At 39.0% G+C, this 23,597-nt stretch overlaps 1 protein-coding gene across 6 annotated transcripts in view; it reads left to right on the top strand.

Annotated features, from left to right (window-relative positions):
- cuedc1b (CUE domain containing 1b) overlaps window positions 1-18,445 on the top strand; it is a 36,931-nt gene extending 18,486 nt beyond the window's left edge. For 2 of the 6 annotated variants that reach the window (XM_023283803.3, XM_035954443.2), the window contains exons 6-12: window positions 2,341-2,406; window positions 2,635-2,715; window positions 2,817-2,910; window positions 4,470-4,528; window positions 7,679-7,748; window positions 12,524-12,553; window positions 13,003-18,445. In XM_023283803.3, the coding sequence (XP_023139571.2) occupies window positions 2,341-2,406; window positions 2,635-2,715; window positions 2,817-2,910; window positions 4,470-4,528; window positions 7,679-7,748; window positions 12,524-12,551 (398 nt within the window). In that variant the 3' untranslated portion in view covers window positions 12,552-12,553; window positions 13,003-18,445. Of the gene's footprint in view, window positions 1-2,340; window positions 2,407-2,634; window positions 2,716-2,816; window positions 2,911-4,469; window positions 4,529-7,678; window positions 7,776-12,523; window positions 12,554-13,002 lie in introns of all 6 variants that reach the window. The other 4 variants (XR_008602373.1, XM_023283800.3, XM_023283799.3 and 1 more) reach the window with 4 other exon arrangements.
- The last annotated feature ends 5,152 nt before the right edge of the window (window positions 18,446-23,597 follow it).

The raw sequence follows: 23,597 nt of genomic DNA, 5'->3' as shown, positions 1-23,597 counted from the left end.
TTCTTAAATAAAACAATCAACAGTCAAAATATTTTTTTAAAATGTGAAAAAATGAAAGGAAAAATGTAACCATAAGAGAGCATAAAACAATGCCAGTTCTTTTTTTCCTCTTAAAAACAAATGGAGTTAACCCATACAAGTACTATTAAAGGACTGTATTAAATAAGCACTATCAGTAATAGTAGTATAATTTTCAATTTACACTTTACGGTTGCCGTTTATAATTACCCAATATAAAATTCTGTGCACTCTTCATTGTATTCAACTATAGAACATTGCTCAGCCCAAGTATGTGTTTCATCCTTAGGGTGAACTAGTTTTTGTCTCAAAGTATTGCTAGATGTGAACTACACTGGTATCCTTATAAGTCTTTTGGACACTCTGGCCGAATGGTCCGTAAGTCAGGTTTTCCTTTGTTGTTGTTTTTTTCCTTGTTCACTCAAAGTTGCTGTCCACCAAGTTGATATATTCTGTGAAGGCATCTATTTCTTGGGCTGTGTTTTTGACCTGGGTGTCGTCAACATATCTAGAATATCCTTTATTATTCCCACAAGGGGAAATTTGCAACGTCACGGCAGCAGACAGTAAGAAAGATCAAGAGAACACATCTATGAATTAAAGAGATAAGATATATACACTATATATACAATATAAATAAGAAAACTGAAGAACACAAGGATACTAACAACACAAATTTAAGAATATTTACACAAATGAATTGCACTTAGGTGTATTTGGACATGACAGTTTACTAACTTTCTTAAGTGAGCGTGTGTGTGGTCTGTTGGGAGCAGTGCTGATTAGAGTCTGATACCAGCAGGAAGGAAGGACCTGCGGTAATGTTCCTTCATACACCTGGGGTGACAGTCTGTCACTGAAGGAGCTGTCCAGTGCCCTCAGAGTGTCATGCATGGGGTGGGAGACCCTGTCCAACATCCTCCTTTCTCCCACCACCTGCAATGGGTCCAGGGGGCTCCCCAGGACAGAGCTGGCCTTCTTGATCAGCTCATCAAGTTTCCTTTTGTCAGCAGCTGAGATGCTGCTTCCCCAGCAGACCATTCCATGTCAGATGGCTGATGCCAACACAGAGTCATAAAAAATCTTTAGGAGCTCCCACTGCACCCCAAAAGACTTCAGTCTCCTTAGTAGATAGAGTCTGCTCTGATCCTTTCTGTAAAGTGCTGTAGTGTGGTCTGACCAGTCCAGTTTATTGTTCAGATGAACACCCAGGTACGTGTATGAGTCCACTCTGTCAATGTCCATGCCCTGGATGTTCACCGATGTTGGGGGAGTGTAACTGCGCCTGCGGAAGTCCACCAACAGCTCTTCAGTCTTCCGTGAGTTGATCTGGAGGCAGTTCCACTGGCACTAGTCCACAAAGTCCTGTGTCAGTTCTTGAACTTTTTTTATAGTTAATGATTTGAATATGAAAACAGAAAATACACAAATATTTCTGTTGTTTTTTGTTCACACAAAAGTAGGAAAAATCATGCATTGTATATTTGTTTATCCAGTTATCAAACATGTTAAGCACACTTTTGGATGGAGGACAAATGGACCTGTTATTGCGCAAGGATGGAACCCTTTAGAAACACCCCTTGCTGGAATTAATGGTGCCTTGTTGTGCTGATACAATGTCAATTCTGAGTGTGTGCAGATCCCTACAGATAGAATGTGTAATCCCAGTTTTTAGCAAGGGTTTGAAAAAAAAAAAAAGACCTGGTACTTAGTGTGTCACTACAGACATGTAAATTCATGCAATATCAGGTATTCCGGTGCACATAAATTTCTTTGCCTTGCACATTCTAGCCCTTAGAAATGTTACTAGTTCTGGAAAGCCGCTGTTTGTTTTTTGTCATGTGCAGTTCTGTGCTGTTCTTTACTTGGACAAAATTAATTCTGTATGTCTCCATTTGCCATCTCTCACCCTATGATCATAGCCTAGCTGAAGCTTAGGGCGTTTTTTTTTTTTTTTTGCTGTGAAGTGTTCCCACTTCACATCTTTTTAGTTTTGGATGAATGAACAACAGCAACAGCCCAATAAATATAATTTGCCTGTAAGTCAATGGACATTTCACTACCAAGACACACATTTGATGAGAGAAAGTTCAATACAATGAAATGTGTCAATGGTAAAAATACTACAGTTTAGCTATTCTGAAATTCAAACTTAAGTGCGACAATGAATTAAAGCTTGAAACTTTTTCCTCTCTCAGCAGAAACTGGTAAAGATGAACTGGTGTGGAGGTTTAGAAGCTGGGTCACTACACCCATATACCAGAGCTCCTCACATCTTGATTCCACACATCAGTGGTCATAACATCTGCTCTCTGTTTTTAGATCGCTTGAAGTATGAATCAAAGAAATCAAAGTCCAATCATTCATCTAGCATGGAGAGTTCCACAGGTAGATATCACTCATCAAGCTTCCTCTGCTAACCTATTTGCAACTGTCTTTGCACACTAAATTCTACTGAATACTGGCCTGTGCATCTATGCATTCACTGTGATACTTGTTGGTTGTGTCAAGCATTTGTGCTGCAGACATCACACTATAAATACTTGTGCCTGATAGGTCTGACATGTGCATGTACATAAGTGTACGGTGTGGCAGTGCTGTTGTGTCTTTGTACAGGAGAGCAGTACTTTGCCACTTCAATGGAGGCCATCTCAGATGACGCGCTGTTCAGAGACAAACTCAAACACATGGGAAAATGTAAGTTTGCTGATTTATAATACTCTTGCTATTTCACAAATAACTGCATTGTTCTTCAAGGCTAGTGTAGTTAATGGCCTATAATGTCTTCTCATTTTTAGCAACACGAAAGAAGCTGTTTGAAATTGCCAGAGCATTTTCTGAAAAAACAAAGAGGAGAAAGACAAAAAGGAGGACGCTCCTGAAACATCACTCGTATCCTTGATGCAACCTTGATTGCGTAATCAAGCTAGCAGTCTTTTTTTGTTTTGAGGTTGTAAAGTAGCCAAATGGACAGAGCAAGAGGTCATCAGACTTGAAATTGTGTGTACTGTGCAGTGCAGAACACACCAATTTTTCAATCAAAAGACTTCTGCATGGTGGTGTTCTGAGACTATAACACGACCTGTACCAAGGCCATGAGAGATCAAAAGCCTGTTAAAAACTTTGAAAAACACAAAATAAAGCTTCTCTTGTAATGTTACTGATTAGTAGTACCAGTATGGAAAAAAACTACTTAAAGTGTAAATGCTTTAAAGGTGCAGTCTGTGATTGCAGAGAGACATTGTTAATATTTAGCTACTTATACATTATTATAAATAATATAAATAATATATTTGGGTCATTCCATTTCAAATCATCAGAGGCCCTCTGCACAACCATCTCGGACTTGTTTGAAACAGTTTCTATCGTTAACTATGAATATTGAAAAAAATGGTATCTGTAAAATTCTACCTTGATAAACCAAATACTTTTCAAAGTAGAACTTTGTTTAAAAACATGTTATTTATGCATTGAAATTTGAGGCCATGCATGGACCTCACTATCTAATGAACTATTTAAGATTAAAAAAAAACTTTAAATTTTCACTGGTATTTCTAATCATGTAATTGATACAGAATCCGCAATGTTTGACAAGCATATCAAATTGTCTCTGATTATGTTTGAGTTTAAATATGAAAAAAAAGCAAAGTGAGATATTGTCATTTAAACATTGCCTCAAATTGTAATGTGTGGAAAAATTAGGTCGACCAACAGTTTTTAAAAATTTCAATCTCAAAGTATTTGCTATATCAAGCTAAAATTTCACAGATATAATTTTAAATATCAATAATTTGTGATTTAAAAAATGTTCAGGCAAATCAGAGATGTTTAAGCAGAAAGTATTCCAAAAATGTGATGATTTGAGATTGAATGACACATTTAGATAAATGTGCCAGATTTAGGGATAATCTTGAATATGCATTTCACATGCTGAAATAGTGTGTGCATCAGTCCTTCCACTTTTTGTTTGCCATTTACAGCTAAATAAACAAAATATTTAATTTCAGCACACACACAAAACAGACAGCTCATGGATTGGAAGATATTCACTGAATTTGACAAAGAACAGGTTCTAATCACTGACTTTACCTTTAACTCGGCAAATAAATTCACTTCAGTAACATCTTGTAATTAATTTGTAACATATAGCTTTACACATTCTAGTCCTCCATGGACATAACAACAAGCAACATAACGTCCATATTGTTTTGCCTTATTGCTGTTTGTTTATTTACTGCTGGTGGATAAGTGAAATCCATATCAAGGTAAGCAATACCATGATTATCTACACAAGGACTTCATTATTGCTCAGGTTTTTTAAAGCTTGCATATATCACCAGCCCTGTATCGACCTTCATAACTGGGATTCATTCGCCTACATTCATGATTTGTGAGATTGATCTGGCTTGCGAGGCAGGACGCCTGGTGTTCTTAACTGAGCTCCTTTCCAGATTGGGCACAGCCAACTCTACAGCCAATCTCCTAGACGATGTAGAGGGAAACACCTGTGGTAAGAAAAATATGTCATCCACACAATGTGAAATATCTTGGCTTTGTTACTACATTTTATTCAGCAGTTGCTCTTAACTGATCTAGCTATTCTCTCAGACGTGAAGTGACATGACTTTTCCATCCATCCAGTCAAAGGAGAAGGAGACGATCACTGAGCTACACTTCAGTTTTAATGCAATCATAAAACCCTAATCATGAATACAATAAAAGAAAGGCATGATATGTAACATTTCCGCTTTAGAATGTCTAAAAAGATCACGTATATATTTTGTTGACTTGTGTACTCACAGTGTTCAGCATCACTCTGTATGTATTAGTGCATCTCAAAACTTCATTAAGAAGATTGTGAAGAAGTTTAACATTCTCCATCAGTTATCTACCAAAATGGAAATGTATATATTCTAGATTCATTGCACTCGATCGACATTTCAAACTTTTTTTGTTTTAATTTCAATGATTGTGGCTTGTAGTTCATGAAAATCAGAAATTTGCTATTTACAAATATTGGAGTATATCATTTTGAGTTTGAGTAAATTGCTGTTCAAACAGTATAAATACTGTTTATCTCTCCGTCTAATTTACTACACAGATCAACAGTCTTAAACTTGAAGGTAGACCACAGAAGGTCGTTGCTAAAGAGGTTGGCTCTTGGCAGAGTGCTGTATTGAACCATATTAATGAAGAACGGAAGGTAAGAGAAAAGTGTGGTAGGAAAAGGTGCATAAGCAGCAGGGATGAGCATAGCCTTGGGAGGATTGTCAAAAAAAAGTTAATTCAAAAACTTGGAGAGCGTCGCAAGGACTGAGGCTAGTGTCGGTGCATCAAGAGCCACAGAGTACAATGTCTTCAGGAAAGAAGCTACAAGTGTCACATTCCTAATATCAAGCTACTCCTGAACCAGAGACAACATATTACCAGGGTTGAGGAGAAAAAGAAGTGAACTGATGCTCAGTGGACAAAAGTCCTCTTTGCATTTATTTGGAAATCAAGGTTTTAGAGTATGGAGGAAGAGTGGAGAGGCACCAGAATTCAGCATCTTTGAAGTCCAATGTGAAGTTTCCTCCAACTCTCCTGACTAGAACTCCATATGGGATGTTGTCAAGAGGAAGATGAGAAACAGTTGACCCAAAAATACAGATGAAGGCTGTTGTCACAGTAACCTGGGCTTCAGTAACACCTCAGCAAGGCTACAGGCTGATCACCTCCATGATGCACTGTTTTTTTTTTTTTATCTTTTTTGTACTATAATTTTTAGTAAAGAAGTCCCAATTAAGTATTGAGTGTATAAATGCTATGCTTTTCAGAAGTTGAGCATTTGTGTATTGTAAATCCTTTTTTTTAATTGATCTTAAGAAATATTTTAAGAATTTAAGAAACTACATTTCTCATTTTCATGAACTATAAGCCATCATTGTCTAAAAAAAAAAAAAGTTTGAATTGTTTCATTTTAGTTGTAATGAATATAGAATATGTGAAAGTTCACCTTTTTGAAATAAATTGCAAAACAGAACTTGTTTAAGATGTTTTAAAATTTTCAGAGCATTGGTAAGCATCTTCAGCCACAGCTTTAGAACCCTAACCAACATTTTGTTCACACAAGCACATACATGCTTGTGTAATGTTAAAGCTCAAATCTAAGCACCAGGTGGTGTTGGCTGACAGACTAGAGCATCAGCTCCCTGCCTCAGAAGAAGAAGAGCAGAGTGGATTCAATTTACTTTTGATGTCAGTGCTCCAGCTGTATTTAGCAAAAATGTGTTGTGACTGTCACATTTTCCCAAGAACTCACTGATCACGGCAGTAGTGGTAAACTAAAGGCTGGTATCTGCTCTGCCTAACCCACAGCTGGGTGTGAAATGTGCTTCTTTTACCACACCCCTTGTATTTTCATTAAAACGAATAGGGAGCTTTCTGTTTGTTTGCTTGCTTGCTTGCTTGCTTGTTTGTTTTGCAGTCCCACTGAGTCTTGCCTTAGACCAGATTCATATGCATGTTTTGAAATTTGGGCTGATACCTAGACTCTCACTTTAAAGTTATGCCACATGTAGGAGATACCTGCTATAGTATGCAGTATAATTGAGAACACCACTGTGCAATATCACTTAAAAGTCAAATGATTCACAGTTCTATCACCTTTCAGTAATTGTATTATTTCTAAGTCGTATAATAGAGTATATGCTTTTATGTCAAATTAAAAACTTACAGTTTGGATATACTATGATAAAAATGTAGGCCCACAATAGTAACTGATCTCAGTGCAACAGAAGTCATTACTGAAATTCAAATATATTATTTTTCATCACTTTGTATGTCCATCCTTTTGTTGATGACACATGAGTCAGAAGTGGCCTATATTCAATGGAAAATGGGTATCTCTTGACCCATGTTGTGCATCAAAGGGTTAAATGTTATATCCCCAAAACCTTTTGCATTCATGCAGTCCCATATCATCGCACTTCAACCTTCAGCTTCCCCATTGGGACTATGCCTTTACTGAGGTAATCCAGATCAGACTTGCACCAAACGTACAATCAGATTTTTTAGTTCCTCTGGCAATTCTTTTCCATGTGGAAAATCATTTGCACCTGCAGCCCATCAGTCCAAAACTGATGAAGTTTTGGTCTCCACAGCTTACTTTATAAGCCATGTTTATGTAGTTAGGCTAACTAGAAATCACAGTTTTATACTCAATTTTGTTTCAGGGATCACAGGTTTTCTAACTTGTATGTCAGTAATCACTTTAGTTGCAATGAGCTTCTATTTTGAGGTGTGTATTTTCAACATAATCCATCTGAAGTATTTGTTTCTGATGGTTCATCAGAGTTATATTCTACTGTTTAAGTTGGAAATAATGCAGTTACTGAGAGGTGGTCATAATTTGCATGGGTGTTTAATTTTGTACTCTGTATTTTTTTTCTACCTGCTAGTATTTACATAGTGTGTGTAGATGAAGACGAATATTTTGACATTTACGTTGACTTCAAAACACTGCTATTTAAACTAAAATCCACCAATAATACCAGAAGTTAGTCCACTGTAATGATGATTTCTTCCACTTTCAGTGTGCAGTAATATTGTTAAGGAGAACAGCACACTGTTGACAACAAATAAAAATAAATGTGGCTTTTGTGCTCCTGTATGTGTCCAGAGGAAGATGGTCAACCTAGAAGAGCACACACTCAGGAAGAGACTGAAGAACGCAATGAGCCAGTATCGTGGTAAGATACTGCTCAGTCATTTGAAAGGTGCACTTCAAATTAGTCCAGTTATAAAAAAAAAACATGTTGCAATTAGTATATACATCAACTATGAGCACAATGCCCAGCACCCTGCTCACAAGTAAATGTGTGGTGATCTGCATTAATAACACTGCTCAAACACATGTAAACAAGAAGGAAAGCTCATCTAAACATGCAGCTCCATATTTAAAAGGGATGTTTACACATGCAAATTCAACACAATTACTATACGTATTAACCCAGATGCAGAATCTATCTCCAAACTGACACATAGTATACTTTAAATCTCTGCATAATACTTAGTGTTATCATTTGGCTTAGGAATTAAAATAAGAGCTTTCTTGAATTTGATCAAAATGGCTGTTAATAGCAACACCACATACTTGTGTAACACTTTTCAAGACCCTTAAAGATGCTTAACAAAGTACGTAAGAATTAGGGCTGTCAAAATTAACGCGTTAATGCAGATTAATCCATCATCATGATTAATCTGATTAAAAGTTGTAACGCAAGTAACCCATCTGCAGCACCATTGTAAATGGTGATTGGCCACATGAGACAAGGCAAAAGACCTAACTGAAAGCACCAAAGTTTCAACATTCCTAGGAAGGCAGTGTTGTTGATCCGTTTCAGGCCATTGATGGTTTCTTGTTAGAGTTGCTCTAACTGCTCCTTGTCCTTGAGTTCTGCAGTGTACCATTGCCAAGACTTTTCATTGGCCTATCAAGAATGGTTGGTATTGGCTGGTTGTTGATGAATAATCTTTCATCAGTTAGCAGGCCTTTCACAATGGAAATGCTATGGGACTTGCTTGGTTTAATTTCCATTCTTGCCCATTCGTTTCACTGAGGCTTGTCCAATAGGCCAGATGTTGTTGTCAGAGTAGTCATGCCGTCCGTGTAAGCTCTGATTTGTGGGAGAAACAGTCCACTCTTCAGATGTTCACCTCCCATGACCCATCTTGATGCACAAATGATCAGTTCCATTGTCACTGTGAATACCACGGGAGAGATGGTACAACTTACCATTATTCCTTTTTCCAGAAGCTGCCAGGAGATTGTGGCATCTGAAGTTGTCACACAGAACTGAATATCCTAGAAGTAGGCTTTGACCAATTTTGTGGTGCTCCCTGGAACCTGAAAAAATGGGGCACAGACCCAAATTCATTGGCAAGATATAGGAATACCACATGTTCTCCCTGTTGGCAGTCTGAATCTGATGCCAGATGAACTAACGTGTTCCCGACATCATGGGAATCCCAGCTTTCTACACTGCTGTATTGATGAAGTTGTTGTTCTGCAGGAAGGTTGAGACACCAAAAAATATTTTCCCCTCCACATTCAGGAGGCTGATCTGGCAGAACTGGTGGATGGTTGAGGAGTTCTTTTCCTTGGAAATCAATATGCCCCCTGCTCTTCACCATTCCCTCGGAACTACCCCTTTTCCCCATGCCACTTGCATCAGCCTCCAGAGATACCTCAAGACTCCCGGGTGTTCTTTTAGAGCTTGTATGGGATACCATTTGGCCTTAGAGCTTATGGCATCATTGCCTTTTGTCCAATTTTCTCCATCTCACTCCAGGTGGGGGGCCTTGTAACCATCTCATGCTTAGGAGGGTAGATTGGTGTTATGTCCTCTGGGAGTGCAGCCAGTTAGTACATCATATTGTCAGAGTAGGTGTCCTTCAGGTGTTCTTGCAGCTCTGTAATTGATGATTTCATGATGCCACTCTTCTCCTGGAGAATGAAGTTTTCTCTTGCCCATTCTATTTTCTTGCGTTGCTTTGGTAACTGTCAAGACCACTGCAGAGTTTTATCTGTGCTTGTACTAGTTCAAGGCCTACCCTGTCTTCCTCTGGTGGCTTTCCTCCACCGCTTTCTTGACTGCATTTTTTCCTTACCAGTCTTTCTATTTCTTGCTCCCTCCTAGATTTGGGCTTGGCTACTAATTCTCCTGCCCTTTTGCTCTCATGTTTCAGCCCAAGTCTCTCTGCTCCACAGTTGAAGATAATGTCTCCCATTCTCTCCAGTTTTCTTAATACATATTCCTTTAGCCCCTGTAGGAGACTAACAAGGTCTGCATTGATGGTGGGCCACTCTTTCTTCTGTCAGGACTTTGGCCACAGGATTTGGAGTCTTTGATTTCCCCTCCAATTCTCTGCTGCTGGATGTGGCTGGTTGGGCTCTGAGTTTAAGCGGCTTGAGCCTCAGTCGAGGTTCTGATTTAGGTCAGTTTAGTTAACAGATAGATGCCCAAACCATCCAATAGCCGTACCTGCTTATGCTTTTTAGAATCACAGGGTCTGACTACACTCTGCATAGACAGAGCTGACACAGAACAGACAGCCTTCACCCTAACATCTATGAGTTATTTATAGAATGCAATATAGAATATAATAGAAATACTTTATTAATCCCCAAGGGGAAATTTGTTAATTTAAAGTTTTTGGTATTTAATTTAAAGTCGCCAGTTAACCTTACCTGCATATCTTTGGGTTGTGGGAGGAAGCTGAACACCCAGAGAAAATCCAATTAGGGAACAGAGAGAACATGCAAATTCCATGCAGAAAGACCCTAGATCATTTTTACTGCGAGACAGCAGTACTCACCAATGCACTGTGCCAGTTTACTCACTAAAAGGAATGTGAGGATAAATAAACAATACATGGAATATCAGTGAACTCTATAAAAAGAGAAGATACATACAAGAGAAAAACTAGACCAGATCAGTATTTGGTGTAATCACTCTTTGTCTTTACCACAGCACCAGTTCTGCTATGTACACTGGCAGTTTTTCAAATTGGCAGGTAGTTTGTTTACCATCTTGGAGAACTTGCCACAGTTTTTTAATCAATCATGTAATAGATTGTCTGTGTTGTTTAGATTAGGCCTTTGTGGGCCAGGATTAAAGTGTCTAAAACGTTTGCACATTGTGTTTTGAAGATCCCTGAACCAGCTTTACTGTCACTGCATACACACGTGGACAAAATTGTTGGTACTCCTCGGTTAATGAAAGAAAAACCCACAATGGTCACAGAAATAATTTGAACCTGACAAAAGTAATTAACCAATGAAAATCAGACATTGCTTTTGAACCGTGGTTCAACAGAATTATTTTTAAAAATAAAATGAAACAGGCCTGGACAAAAATGATGGTACCCTTAACTTAATATTTTGTTGCACAACCTTTTGAGGTAATCACTGCAATCAAATGATTTCTATAACAGTCAATGAGACTTCTGCACCTCTCAGCAGTAATTTTGGCCCACTCCTCATGAGCAGACTGCTCCAGTTGTCTCAGGTTTGAAGAGTGCCTTCTCCAGACAGCATGTTTCAGCTCCTTCCACAGATTTTCAATAGGATTTAGATCAGGGCTCATAGAAGGCCACTTCAGAATAGTCCAATGTTTTCCTCTTAGCCATTCTTGGCTGTTTTTAGCTGTGTGTTTTGACTCATTATCCTTTCGCAAGACCCATGACCTGCGACTGATTTCTCTCTAGAATACCTTGATAGTCATGAGATTTCATTGTACCCTGCACAGATTCAAGACACCCTGTGCCAGATGCAGCAAAGCAGCCCCAGAATATAACAGAGCCTCATCTATGTTTCACAGTAGGGACAGTGTTCTTTTCTTGATATGCTTCATTTTTGCGTCTGTGAACATAGAGCTGATGTGCCAAAAAGTTCCAGTTTTGTCTCGTCTGTCCATAGGACATTCTCCCAGAAGCTTTGTGGCTTGTCAACATGCAGTTTGGCAAATTCCAGTCTGGCTTTTTTATGATTTGTTTTCAACAATGGTGTCCTCCTTGGTCGTCTCCCATGAAGTCCACTTTGGCTCAAACAACGACGGATGGTCTGATCTGACACTGATGTACCTTGACCTTGGAGTTCACCTTTGATGTCTTTAGAGGTTGTTCTGGGCTCTTTTGTTACCATTTGTATTATCCGTCTCTTCTATTTGTCATCAATTTTCCTCCTGCGGCCACATCCAGGGAGGTTAGCTACAGTCCCATGGATCTTAAATTTCTGAATAATATGTGCAACTGTAGTCACAGGAACGTCTAGCTGCTTGGAGATGGTCTTACAGCCTTTACCTTTAACATGCTTGTCTATAATTTTCTTTCTAATCTCCTGAGACAAGTCACTCCTTCGCTTCCTCTGGTCCATGTTTAGTGTGGTACACACCATGTCACCAAACAGCACAGTGACTACTTGTAACCCTATAAATAGGCCGACTGACTGATTACAAGTTTGTAGACACCTGTGATGCTAATTAGAGAACACACCTTGATTGAACATGTCCCTGTGGTCACATTATTTTCAGTCTTTTCTAGGGGTACCATCATTTTTGTCCAGGCCTGTTTCATGAGTTTATTTTTTAAAATAATTCTGTTGAACCACGGCTTAAAATCAACATCTGATTTTCATTGGTTAATTTTCATATAATTTTTATTTATAATTACTTTTGTCAGATTCGAATTATTTCTGTGACCATTGTGGGTTTTTCTTTCATTAACCGAGGGGTACCAACAATTTTGTCCATGTGTGTAGATGAGGAAGACTTGAAAGCTTGATATGCAGCCTGTCAGCTGAACGAATAATGTTTTTGACATTGGGTCTGAGAAGATATGAACAAACAGTGATGTAAAGCAGCATAACAACAACAGCTGTACAGTAGTGTGTTGATCTGTGAAGTGTGCTGATACGATTAGCTCTCGTGATGTTCTAACTGATGTCCCCTGTACCTTCTCTCAGGGAAGGAACCACTTGTTCATGGAATTAGAGGTACAGTACATGTTATAGCCCTCAGTTTCCTTAGGCAGGCTCCACACTCAAAAATAAAGTTATGGCAGTTGCAATAAGTTGTAAAAAATTTAAAGAGCAAAGGGCAGGAGTGAAAGCTAACCCACACACCATGGGTCCATCTTATCTGAAGGTCACTTGTACATCTTAATTCCAGGAAACTAAAAACTAATGAAATGAACAAGTAAGTACTTACCCAGTATCTGATAAAGACTCCGTCTGAATTAAATGTATACAGACTTCTCTTTCTCTCAACAAAACTAAAAATAAAATGTTCTTTTCCTTTGCTTCAAACACCTGAACACGATGCTGTCTGTAGTTCTTGCAGCCAGCACTTCTAGCGCTTCTAAATAAAGCCAGACACTATTTTCATTCACTGTTTTGTTTTAGGATGAAAACCATAATCATCCAGACTCTCGTCTGCATTTCAGATCCTCCCTTGCTGCACCATATCAGGGTTACCATGGTGACAACAGCCTGACCCATGGGTGGTTGCTTTGCAGCTCTTCCTGTCCCCACCTGCTCACCCCACCCTAATCCAACCAGTTGATATAAGGCTCGGCAATGAGTTGAGACTTGCACCCCCCACCCTCCTTCTGGGGGAGAGGAACTGGACTGTTCTCAGCATTGGACTAATTGTCTGTAAATGCATTAGCTCTGTATTATAACACTTTGTGGATATATAGTTTTAAATGTAGAGGAAAATGCATTAGTCCTAACAGTATTTGGTAACTGCTTCCCTTCATCAACTGAGAGGAACACTAGCGTAGTGATTATTTTTCCATATTTACCTGTGTTTCTTTTCCAGACCTCACAGTAGCAGACAACATGTTTCTGGATGGGGTCCCTCAGGCAGGGCATTTCAAATCCAAATTGTGCACATGCCCCTTTATATACACTAAACCATGTAGAGCTTTTTTACCATGTTTTCTTAATCAAATTGGAATATTTTGCTGATTTTGAATGTTCGGTTTTATGTAACTGAATTTCTTAAACATGTGAATAATGAGGCCATTAAAGCTGTTGCTGCCCAAATGTCAACGCTTCACCGTGACCCTTTTGACATTTAATAGACTCTGTTCTTAGAAAGCATGAATGCTACATTGTTTAGAGCAGTTTAGAGCAGTTTGCTTTGTTTGGCAAGATGAAAAAAAATCTTATTTATATTGTTAATTATTGTAGCAGCACTACAAGTACAGTTGCACAGTTGTTGTAAGCTGTGTGTCATAATATTGAACCAGAGTTTCAGACTGAGCAAGCATGGGTATCATGCCCAGGAAAACATGACCTTTGTGACTGAGTTTTGAAAAGCAAACAGAATGAGTGTGGACAACTTTAAAGCCCCGGTACACAAGGAATTAGTATTTGAGTGCTGTCCGACCAAGTCTAAAGGCAAATGTGTGTACAGATGTTTTCTAGAAGGTGTGGAAGTAAAAAGGATTTCATTAGAGGTTACCTGTGCATGTGTTGGACTTGTTCATGCGAAAGGACAGAAGTAGTTGTGTGAGAAAACTAAACTTGAGAGGGATTAAAACACCTCCACACTAGAGCTCTTTATGGGTCTGCTCAGTGCTGAGGAAGAGCAAAATCCCAACCTGGTGCCTCAGTTGGACTCCAAATCATCCTCAGTTTTATTAGATTAAGTAGGGTCTAATTTTACTGCCATGTGTTGTATTGTACTGTCAGTATGTCCAATTCCTGAGTTCATCTGAATGTACCAGAGCAAGCTCAGTATCATTGTCATCATTCATTCATGTCTGATATTTTTTACAAAAGGTAGAAACAGAGCTGAATTTCTGTTAGTTTAGAATGGCTCATTATTGTTATTATTATATTGCTGATGTTTCTGTTCTCTCTCTGGGTTTGGGTTCGGCTGTGTTCAGGTCCCTCTCAGATGAAGGCTCTCCTTTTTTGTAAATGAAAACATGTATGTCTTGTCTGGGTAGGTTTTCCCTGGGTGTGTATTGGTGAAAACCTCTCTTCCACATAGCTGACTGGATCACTGTGTCAAGTGAGTGACCACAAGATTCTTAGTTCAGAAACGTTCAAAAATTGTCACATGCTGCCTGCCCAGTGCTATCATCAGACACGTGGAGTCACATGCAGTGTCAGAAGTAGGGATGGGCATCGTAAAGATTTTAACAGTACTACTACTTTAACTGATACTGCTTATAGATCCAGTACTTTAATGGTATTTTTTTCTGTACTTTTCGATTGTTTCTGTTGGTTTGTTCTGTTTCTTAAAGAGAAAAAAACTAAACAAATTAAGAACAGAATAAAGAGTGCTTAATTTTCTCATACGTACTGTATTTAAATTAAAAGATGGTCAGAGTACTGTAGACAGTGTCACAGGTTTTACTCACAAAATAAAATAATCTGCAGTCTGTTTCATTATACTGTCCAGCATTAAATGACAATTTAAAGCTCCACCTTGAACAGATATTAAGTAAATGTCAGTACATTGTGCTGGTAAAACCTGTTCCACTCTTCACTTTTGAGCATAAAAAGAATGCAGGACTTTATACTGTATACACTATTTTTACTGTGTGATTTTAATAGTGAAGAAAACAGTTGAAGTACTTCTACCACCAACACCAATATTCAGTCAGAGAAACTGAAAATAAAGTCAGAGTTTGTCTGTAGCCCTCAAATCATCCTGCTGCTCAGTTCTGAACAACAGATCAGATGATGCTCTGACTTTCAGACTGAATTTATGAACACAGACAGTTTAACAAACAGTTGGCAAATGCTACCTTTTAATCACAGTTTAGTTAGTGTGGACTAACATACCTGGTTAGTAAGGGATGAACTATGAGCTCAGCAATCAAACGGAGCGTTTCTCCGTCTGTATGTGATGAACTTTGACTGGAAGTTTCCACAGTTTCTGCTCTGACATGCAAACAACGTGTTACTTTTGTGGCAACAAACATTTTGTGCATCAGCTGTCGTGAACTTTAATCAGACTACTGAACGTTGGTCACCTGTTTGTGCTGCACAGAGCTGCAGGTGAGTGATGGAGAGGCTCCGCCCCTCAGACACCAGGAGTTCTGTCTGTCTGAACTACAGGCTGCAACAGACAGAACTCTGTTTTAGATCTAGAAAGCTGAAGTGCATCATGGACACTTACATGTCAGATACATGTCTTATGGTGAGCAGACAGAATGTGTAACACAACAATCTTCTTACTTTCTAAAGTACCGTTAGAACCATTACTATTGGAGCTTATCGATCCTCTGTTATTTAAAATATCGCACCAGGGTTCGTTTAATATGGGTATAACAGGCCAGACTAACCCCCAGCCAAAGTACCTGTTGACACAGAGGTGAAGCGTGTTAAACTCTGAATTGTTAAGTCATTTATTTATTTATTTATTTTTTTAACAGAGGTATGCTCAGCAAGCAAATCATTCTGAAAGAACATGACTAGAATGTCCTTGAGCTAATTACAATTAAGATAGTTCAAATCAAAAGGAAAAACTGTAACTGATAAAATTATGCTGTAAGCGAAACATTTTCAAAGAAGATCAACATTGGCTGTTAATTTCAGTTGTTGTAGAACTGATTTCAGTATAATATCTGTGTTACCTTTGTGTTTAGCTTAAATTAAGATTGGCTTGATTTGTGCTCCATAAATAAACCATTACATCAGCACAATGTCTCATGGTATATTTTGCCTAAAATCCATCCATCCATCCATCATCTATACACCGCTTAATCCTCATTAGGGTAGCTGGGGAGCTGGAGTCTATCCCAGCTGATTTAGGATGAAGGCAGGGGATACCTGGACAGGTAACAGTCTATCCCAGGGCTAAACAATCACACTCACACCTACAACCAATTTAGAGTCACCAATTAACCTCAGCATGTTTTTTGGACTGTGGGAGGAATCTGGAGTAACTGGAGAAAACCCACGCATGCACAGGGAGAACATGCAAACTCCATGCAGAAAGATCCCTGGCCGGGACGTGAACCAGGGATCTTCTAGCTGCGGGGCAACAGTGCTAACCACCGAGTCACTATGCAGCCCTATTTTGCTTTAAAGGTTTGATTTAATTTCATCAGTTTGTGCTTAAATTAAGATAAAGTTGATTTGATGATGTAATCTCATATTACATGGGATGTACTGTAGCCTGGAAGGATATATTCTGGGGTAGGCTAATTCAGCCCCCAGGGTATAAATTGGGCTGAGCTAAACTATCCTTTGGCCGGGGGTTTAATCTGGCCTGTTGCACACAGATCAAGACGATCTTAGTTTAAGTACAAATCAAAGACAATAAAGAGATATTATACTGAAATCTGTTGTACAGAAACAATTGAAAGCAACACCAGCCAACGTGGATGTTCTTTCATAATGTTTTGTTTAAAGTTTTCTTTGTTTTAAATTCAGTTTTTCCTTTTGATTTGAACTATTTTAATTATAATTAGCTCAAGTATATTCTAGTTATGTTCTTTCATAATGATTTGCTTGCTGACTATACCTCTTTGTAAACACAAAAAAACTAAATTAGGTAAAAATTAAGAGTTTAACACACTTCATCTTTGTGTCAACAGGTGTAAACAGTCTGAAGTATACCCTGGGGTATACTCTGGCCTCTTACACCAGGACTCGGTACCCATAGCATAGTTGGACATTTAGAGCAATAGCATATGGTTGTCCTACCTGCAGACCTGTTCCTCTTTCAGGTGCTTGCCACCACAGCATTAATCTAACTTTGATGAAAATAAAATGAGTATGATGCCCAGTGTGGCTGAATTACCTGCCTGCTATTTTCATATTGTGGTGGCTACATTCTGTAAAGACCGCAAACCTGTGGATGCCTGGAAGGGAAGAACAGCTTCATATGTGTCTGCATGGTGGGAAGCCAGTGAGAGTTGTCAGTTGTGTTGCTGCAGTAGTGACTCCTGCTGGTTGTTTGGTCTCACCATAGAGACAACCCCACCACATGGTGATGCCTGTTGCTGGTACATTGCGGAATAAAAAATTAGACTTGAGACAATGTCTCACACAGCATCCCTTCATAGGACAGCACTACAGTGCTTGCTAAAAGAAAGTGTAGCATCAAATTGGATACCATTTTCAATGAATGCTGACAAACATAGACCCTTGTGTTTTTAAGTGTGTCATGTTGGTTGTGAATTTTTGAACTTCACTGTATTTTTTTCTGTTCTAACTTCTGTTCTTACCTATTGAACCAAACTAGGAGTCTCAGATTTGCTGCTTTAGACATGTCCACAGATGTCAACTGCTTCATTTAACATGTTGCTTATATTTTGTCAGGTTTCCAGAATTCTTGCAATGAACCAAAACTACATTTTTGAGATGTTATGAAAATGATATCACTCCGAGATGACTTTGCCATATCTTTGAGTAAATCAAAGCTTTGTTATCCTGTCTTTTCTAAATTCTACATTTTTAAATGCCAGTGTGTAATGACTGAACAGTGGCATCATGTATAGTGAAATAATTAATGGTTGTGATTTCCACGTGAATGATGGGAGGATATTGTATGTGAATTTTGACTGATAAAGCAACAACAGAAAAAGTGCTTGCAAGGTTTGGATCTGCCTTTTTTTACAGATCGTTTTTAATTCTATGTGTACATGTAAAACTAGCATAAATGTAAAAGTAGTCATAGTCTAATTTAGCCTTTGTAAGCAGGAAATGTGTGCTGTGTGTATGAGAAACTTTACAATGCCATGCTTCCAAGAAAACTGCCTGATTTGAAACTAGACACATTAAATGAATTACAAGAAGTAAAATCAATTAATTTTCTCACTTTGTGCATCAAGGGGTTTAGAAAATCTCCCCAAATTAACCATTCTGGATTTGTATTTTGAGTGTTGTTTATCCCATCAATTAAAATATTTAAATGTGCTTTTTGTTTATTTAGTGATGAGCAAAGGCTGAATGTCAGTAAGTTGGTAAAGGACCATTTCAGTGTTAAATGCATGTTCACACCATTTATGCATATATTAAATTTAAAGCTCAGTTTACCAATCTGAACACTGATCAAATGGCTGTGGGGAAAGGACCACTTGTAATGACAAAGCTACCAACTCTGTAGTCGACCTCCACTTCCATTATTTATATATTGAACATTTTAGTCTTTTCCGGGCAGCTGTATTGTCAAAACACATCAAATAAAGCAACGAACATTGCCAGCTCAGCAGCACACAAACACAGTCGGAGACTGGAGGGGAACACAATAGCGCATTTAGCAGCTACAATATTGTAATTTTCTCAGAAGTTGATAGAGACCACAAAGAAGTTAAAAGATGGAGAATATCAGACTTAACATAGATTCATCAGGTGGACACAAACTCCAAAATGAATGCTAATGTGACTGCTGACATCAAAAATCAAATAGAAATGCAGTTTTAATAGGAAGAAACAAGTCAAAGACTGATGTGGCTGGGTGGTTTGATCAGCAGGTTCAGAAATGAAGGAATGGTTGTTCTTCAAGGGAAACATTTCTGATCACATCAGAAAATGATGAACTATTAACTTACTTTGACTGTGTGCTTTGTCTAATTTTTTTTGTTAAGATTATTTATTGATGTAAATTCAAGTTTGCATGTGTTTGAACATCGAACTTGAAGGTCAGACTGAAATGTATTTATAAATGAATGATTTTTATTGGCTTTTTGGAGATTTGATTTGTATAACTGGCCTCAAAAATTTTACATCGAAGGTAATATGTCCCACAGTTTTACGTCCAGAGCCACAATATCAGCACACTGTTGCATGTCTTATGTCTTAGTTCACACTACCTTGTTTGTCTGTTAAAATGTACCTTAATGAGCTGACTTCCAGAGCCGTTTCAGGCAACCTTCTTCTGCCTGGTTTGCTGTGGTCTGTAATGTTTGATTAATCTTTAGGATACTTGTCATGTTTCTCCTCTCAGGGAAATCCACCACAATGAATCTCTTCCATTTCGATTTTTTGGCACATTACAAGCACAAATTGTCTACACGGGATACCGTACAGGTTATTTCCTTACATTTAAAGCATAAGGAAATAAAAGTACTTATTGTTATTTACATTTAGTACCATTCAGAAAGTCTTAGTACTTACAGAGACCTGAGATGCAATTTTTTTTAAATGGAAAATAATCTAAAGCTATCTCCTAACTATTTGAGAAAAGGCAAAATTTGAGTTTGTCTCTGGTGAGCAGTCGAACTTCCTGAAATCTCGGACTGGTCACACAACATTTTGAGTTTTCTCCTCAGCATTTTCTCTGCCATATTCAGTAATGATTAGTCTTCCAAAAAATGAGCTTGTGCTGTCACCTCATAAACCTCTGCTGCTGAGGCAGCACTAAAAGAAAAATCCAAACACAGACATTGATGTGCCCCATGTTCCAGAGTGTGTTTTGTCATTTTGATGTTCTTCTTTGGATTTCTTATTATTTTGTGGAACTGATCCAGCATACTGTTGATCACATCATTGATTATGTACGCTACACGCATATGTTATGTTGTAGTTTGAATAGAGTTTGCCTTTGTAATTTATCACAGGTACTGGAAAATGTAGCATCTAAACAACTGGATCTGTGAAACATTACTTTTTTTTCAGTTGACAGCAGATAGATTCAATCAAAATTAAAATTTTATTTTGTATAAAATACACAGTTAAAGTGCAAATTCTATCATTAGTGCATTATTTAATTGGAATTGGACAGTGTATAAGTAAATAATTTCTGCATTGGCCATACTATATATAAATGACACAGCTTGAGAAAAGTGTGCCGGTCTTCCCTGCAACGTAATGAGTAGTGCATTATGATGTTGGGCAAAATTTTCTTTTTAAATATCCACATTGTCAATAGCTCACATCAGTCATTTAAGCTGGTTGGCAACCATGCTTGAATTTCTTGAGTGCCACTGAGCAGCTAAACCATCTGAGCAAATGAAAAACACAAGTTGTTGTGCAGGTTTAGTGTTGTCTGTCATGAATGTACGTGAACCAAGATCAAGCCATTTAGCAACAGTAAGTTGTTTACAGTGATATGAGCTTCAGTCTCTGCTTCTCTATTAGAATGTATGCCATATCCACAGAGCACAACCACTCCCTGGGTTTGACTTTCCAGCTGTTTCATGTGGAACTCAAGTCTGTGTGTTGCAATTACCAGTCATTTAAACGCCAAACAGACTAACTAAAAAATAAAGTTATTACATTTTAATTAGTTTTTTAAGGAACTTTACACTTTTGGCTCAACAACTTTATTTTTAAAGACAGTGAAGATTAGATTTGTTTCATCCCCTAGCTGTGTAACAGCTGTTCATAGCTGTGGTTCTTTTTTCCATACAGGTATTGATGTATGCAAGGATATTTCTTAGTCATCATAATATTTGTGTTGTATCATCTGATTTGTTTGTGAATTATGTTTGTGAATATGTTGACATGACTATTAAAGTTTTTTTCTATGAAGTAACATTTTTGTCTGGACTGTATGCTTTAGGTTATTTTACTGAAAGGTAAAGCATCATCACAAGCTGTTTTATGTTTTTTTCTGTATTATCCTTCACTGCCTCTGACTGTTCTCCACGTCTGCTGAGAAACGCAACCATAGTATGATGCTTCCACCACCATGAGAGAGTAGTATGGGACACTTCTCATCAAATTTTGACAGGTCCCAATCAGAAGCTGCCACGTCACAAGGGGTGGGACATTGCCCTAAGGTCTCCAGTGAGAGACTGCCACATCATAGAGTCCCTCCCTTAGCACTACCCCATCCACCATATTTGTAGTTTTTTATTTTTAATAAAAGGAAATGACGCATTTAAAAATGCCAGAAATGATCGATTTAAAAAATGATTTATGAAACAATAATAATAAAATTCCCACGCTACGGTCATCCAGTGAGGTGTGAGGGGAAGGGTGAATGAGAACCAATGAGAAGAGGAGTATGGGGGCTTCTTCATATATAAAGGGCAGTAGGCCTCTCCATAGGCCACACCGTTGAATAGAACTCACCATGGCTCAGAAAATGTTGGATGTCCGGGGGTATGCGGTTCCCCAAGCAAGCGGCGGTGGCAAATCTAGGGCCCTGCTGTGTCTGGAGCCTCCGGTCATCAGCGAGACGCCCATCACCATCTTCCATGAGACGCCCTCGATACTACGAGGTCCTAGGAGAAACATGCTGTACCTCCAGCAGACCCAGGTGCCCCCGGCTGAGTCTCTGGAGGAGGAACGGCCTCTCAAACCCTACGGAATGCCTGGATCCTGGGGCTACGTTTTCAAGTACAAGACAGGTGAGCTCTGCTTCTGTCAGCTGGAGGGGGGTGAAACGCTGAGGCCTCTAGTCGTCTCAGCCACGCTGACCTCCAACGACTGGAGCATGCTGAAGATGGTCATGCAGCAGCATCTCCGAGAGACTTCTCAGGAAAATATAGCGGAGCCTGTACCCTCTAAACAGCCGAGGTTGGAAAACCTCCCCAGTGGTACAGAGGTGCTCCTGAAACGAGTGGTCTTCAGCGCGGTATGGCAACCCAAAGTAGTGGGGTCAAGTAGATGGCACTTCAGTACCACCCTCCGATCAATGGGGAAGAAGAAACCTGCAGAGTTCTTTGTTTTGGAGAGTTATAACGCTGACTATGGGGTATTCCATACTGTACTGATCTTGCTGTTGGCTGCATGGATTGAGTGGATGGAAATTTCCCGTGACTCCCATGACTTTCCCGGGTCTATGGAGCCAGAGCTTTTTGGAGCCAGCCCTAGCGGACGGTGTGATATTGCAAGTTTTTGACACTTCCGTGTTGGCTTCATTTTTGGAGCCAGACGTCCATCTTTATATACAGTCTATGGTTGGAAGACATATCCTGTGCTCATGGAAAGCATGTTAATCTGTCTCAGAAAGGTCAAAATATTGGCCTGCATCAAGCAAAGAAAACAACTAAGGAGATGTCTGAAACTAGTGATGGTGAAATCGAAGCTTCATGAAGCAATGAACCACTTTGACACAACTGCTTCAAGAATGACACACTGCTTCGAAGCATTTGACACAACCAGAAGAGTGACATCTGCTGGCTCTGTGTCAGAACTGCATCTAAGCGGACAAAACTGAAAAAGCCTCAGGACTGCTTGTCTCACACTGCTTTGTACTTGCAATAAACGTTTTAAAACGTTATATATGTTTGTTTGCATGCATGTATATATGTTTTTGTATACAAATAAATATATTTAAGTGTGTGTGTGTGTGTGTGTGTGTGTGTGTGTGTGTGTGTGTGTGTCTGTGTGTCTGTATGTGCGTTGATATACATACATATGGTGTGTATTGAGGTACTGGGGGACAGGAAAGTGCTTGTGCTACTTTGTGTGGGACACAAGTATTATGTGATGTGGAAGTGAATAGCAGTGCTTCTGCAACTTTGCCATTGTGGCAGTATAAATGGAGTGTAAACCAGGGAGTGCATGGTTTCAGTCTGTTTCTTTTGTGACTGATTACCTCTCCAGCTTTGGAGAAGACCCGCGCACATGGCACAGATGTTGCTGGCATGAGGAGATATTTTTTGGCCATCCTGAAGAGGTTTGGATACAGTTTGAGGTGATGCCCAGTATGTGAGCGGGTCTTCTCCTCTGGAGAGGTAGGGCTCAGATAGACACCTTGCACTCTCACAACTCACAACACACTCTTTCAGCCACTCAAACTACTCTCTCTATGTACCTATCTATAACCTATTCTACTATATGTGTAGTGTGTTTCTATGAATAAATGAATGTGTGTTGTGTATTTGTGAATCTATGTGTATGTATCTATGAGTGTTATTTACTGTATGAAATGTAACTAAATCTATCCATCCATTATCTATACACCGCTTAATCCTCACTAGGGTCGCGGGGGGGCTGGAGCCTATCCCAGCTGACTCGGGCGAAGGCAGGGGACACCCTAGACAGGTCGCCAGTCTGTCGCAGGGCCACATACAAAGACAAACAATCACTCTCACATTCACACCTACGGGCAATTTAGAATGATCAATTAACTTCAGCATATTTTTGGACTGTGGGAGGAAGCCGGAGTACCCGG

This window comes from Amphiprion ocellaris, chromosome 7, assembly GCF_022539595.1.
Source record: "Amphiprion ocellaris isolate individual 3 ecotype Okinawa chromosome 7, ASM2253959v1, whole genome shotgun sequence".
Classification (NCBI taxonomy): Eukaryota; Metazoa; Chordata; class Actinopteri; family Pomacentridae; genus Amphiprion; species Amphiprion ocellaris.
This window is presented reverse-complemented; position numbering and strand designations above follow the sequence as displayed.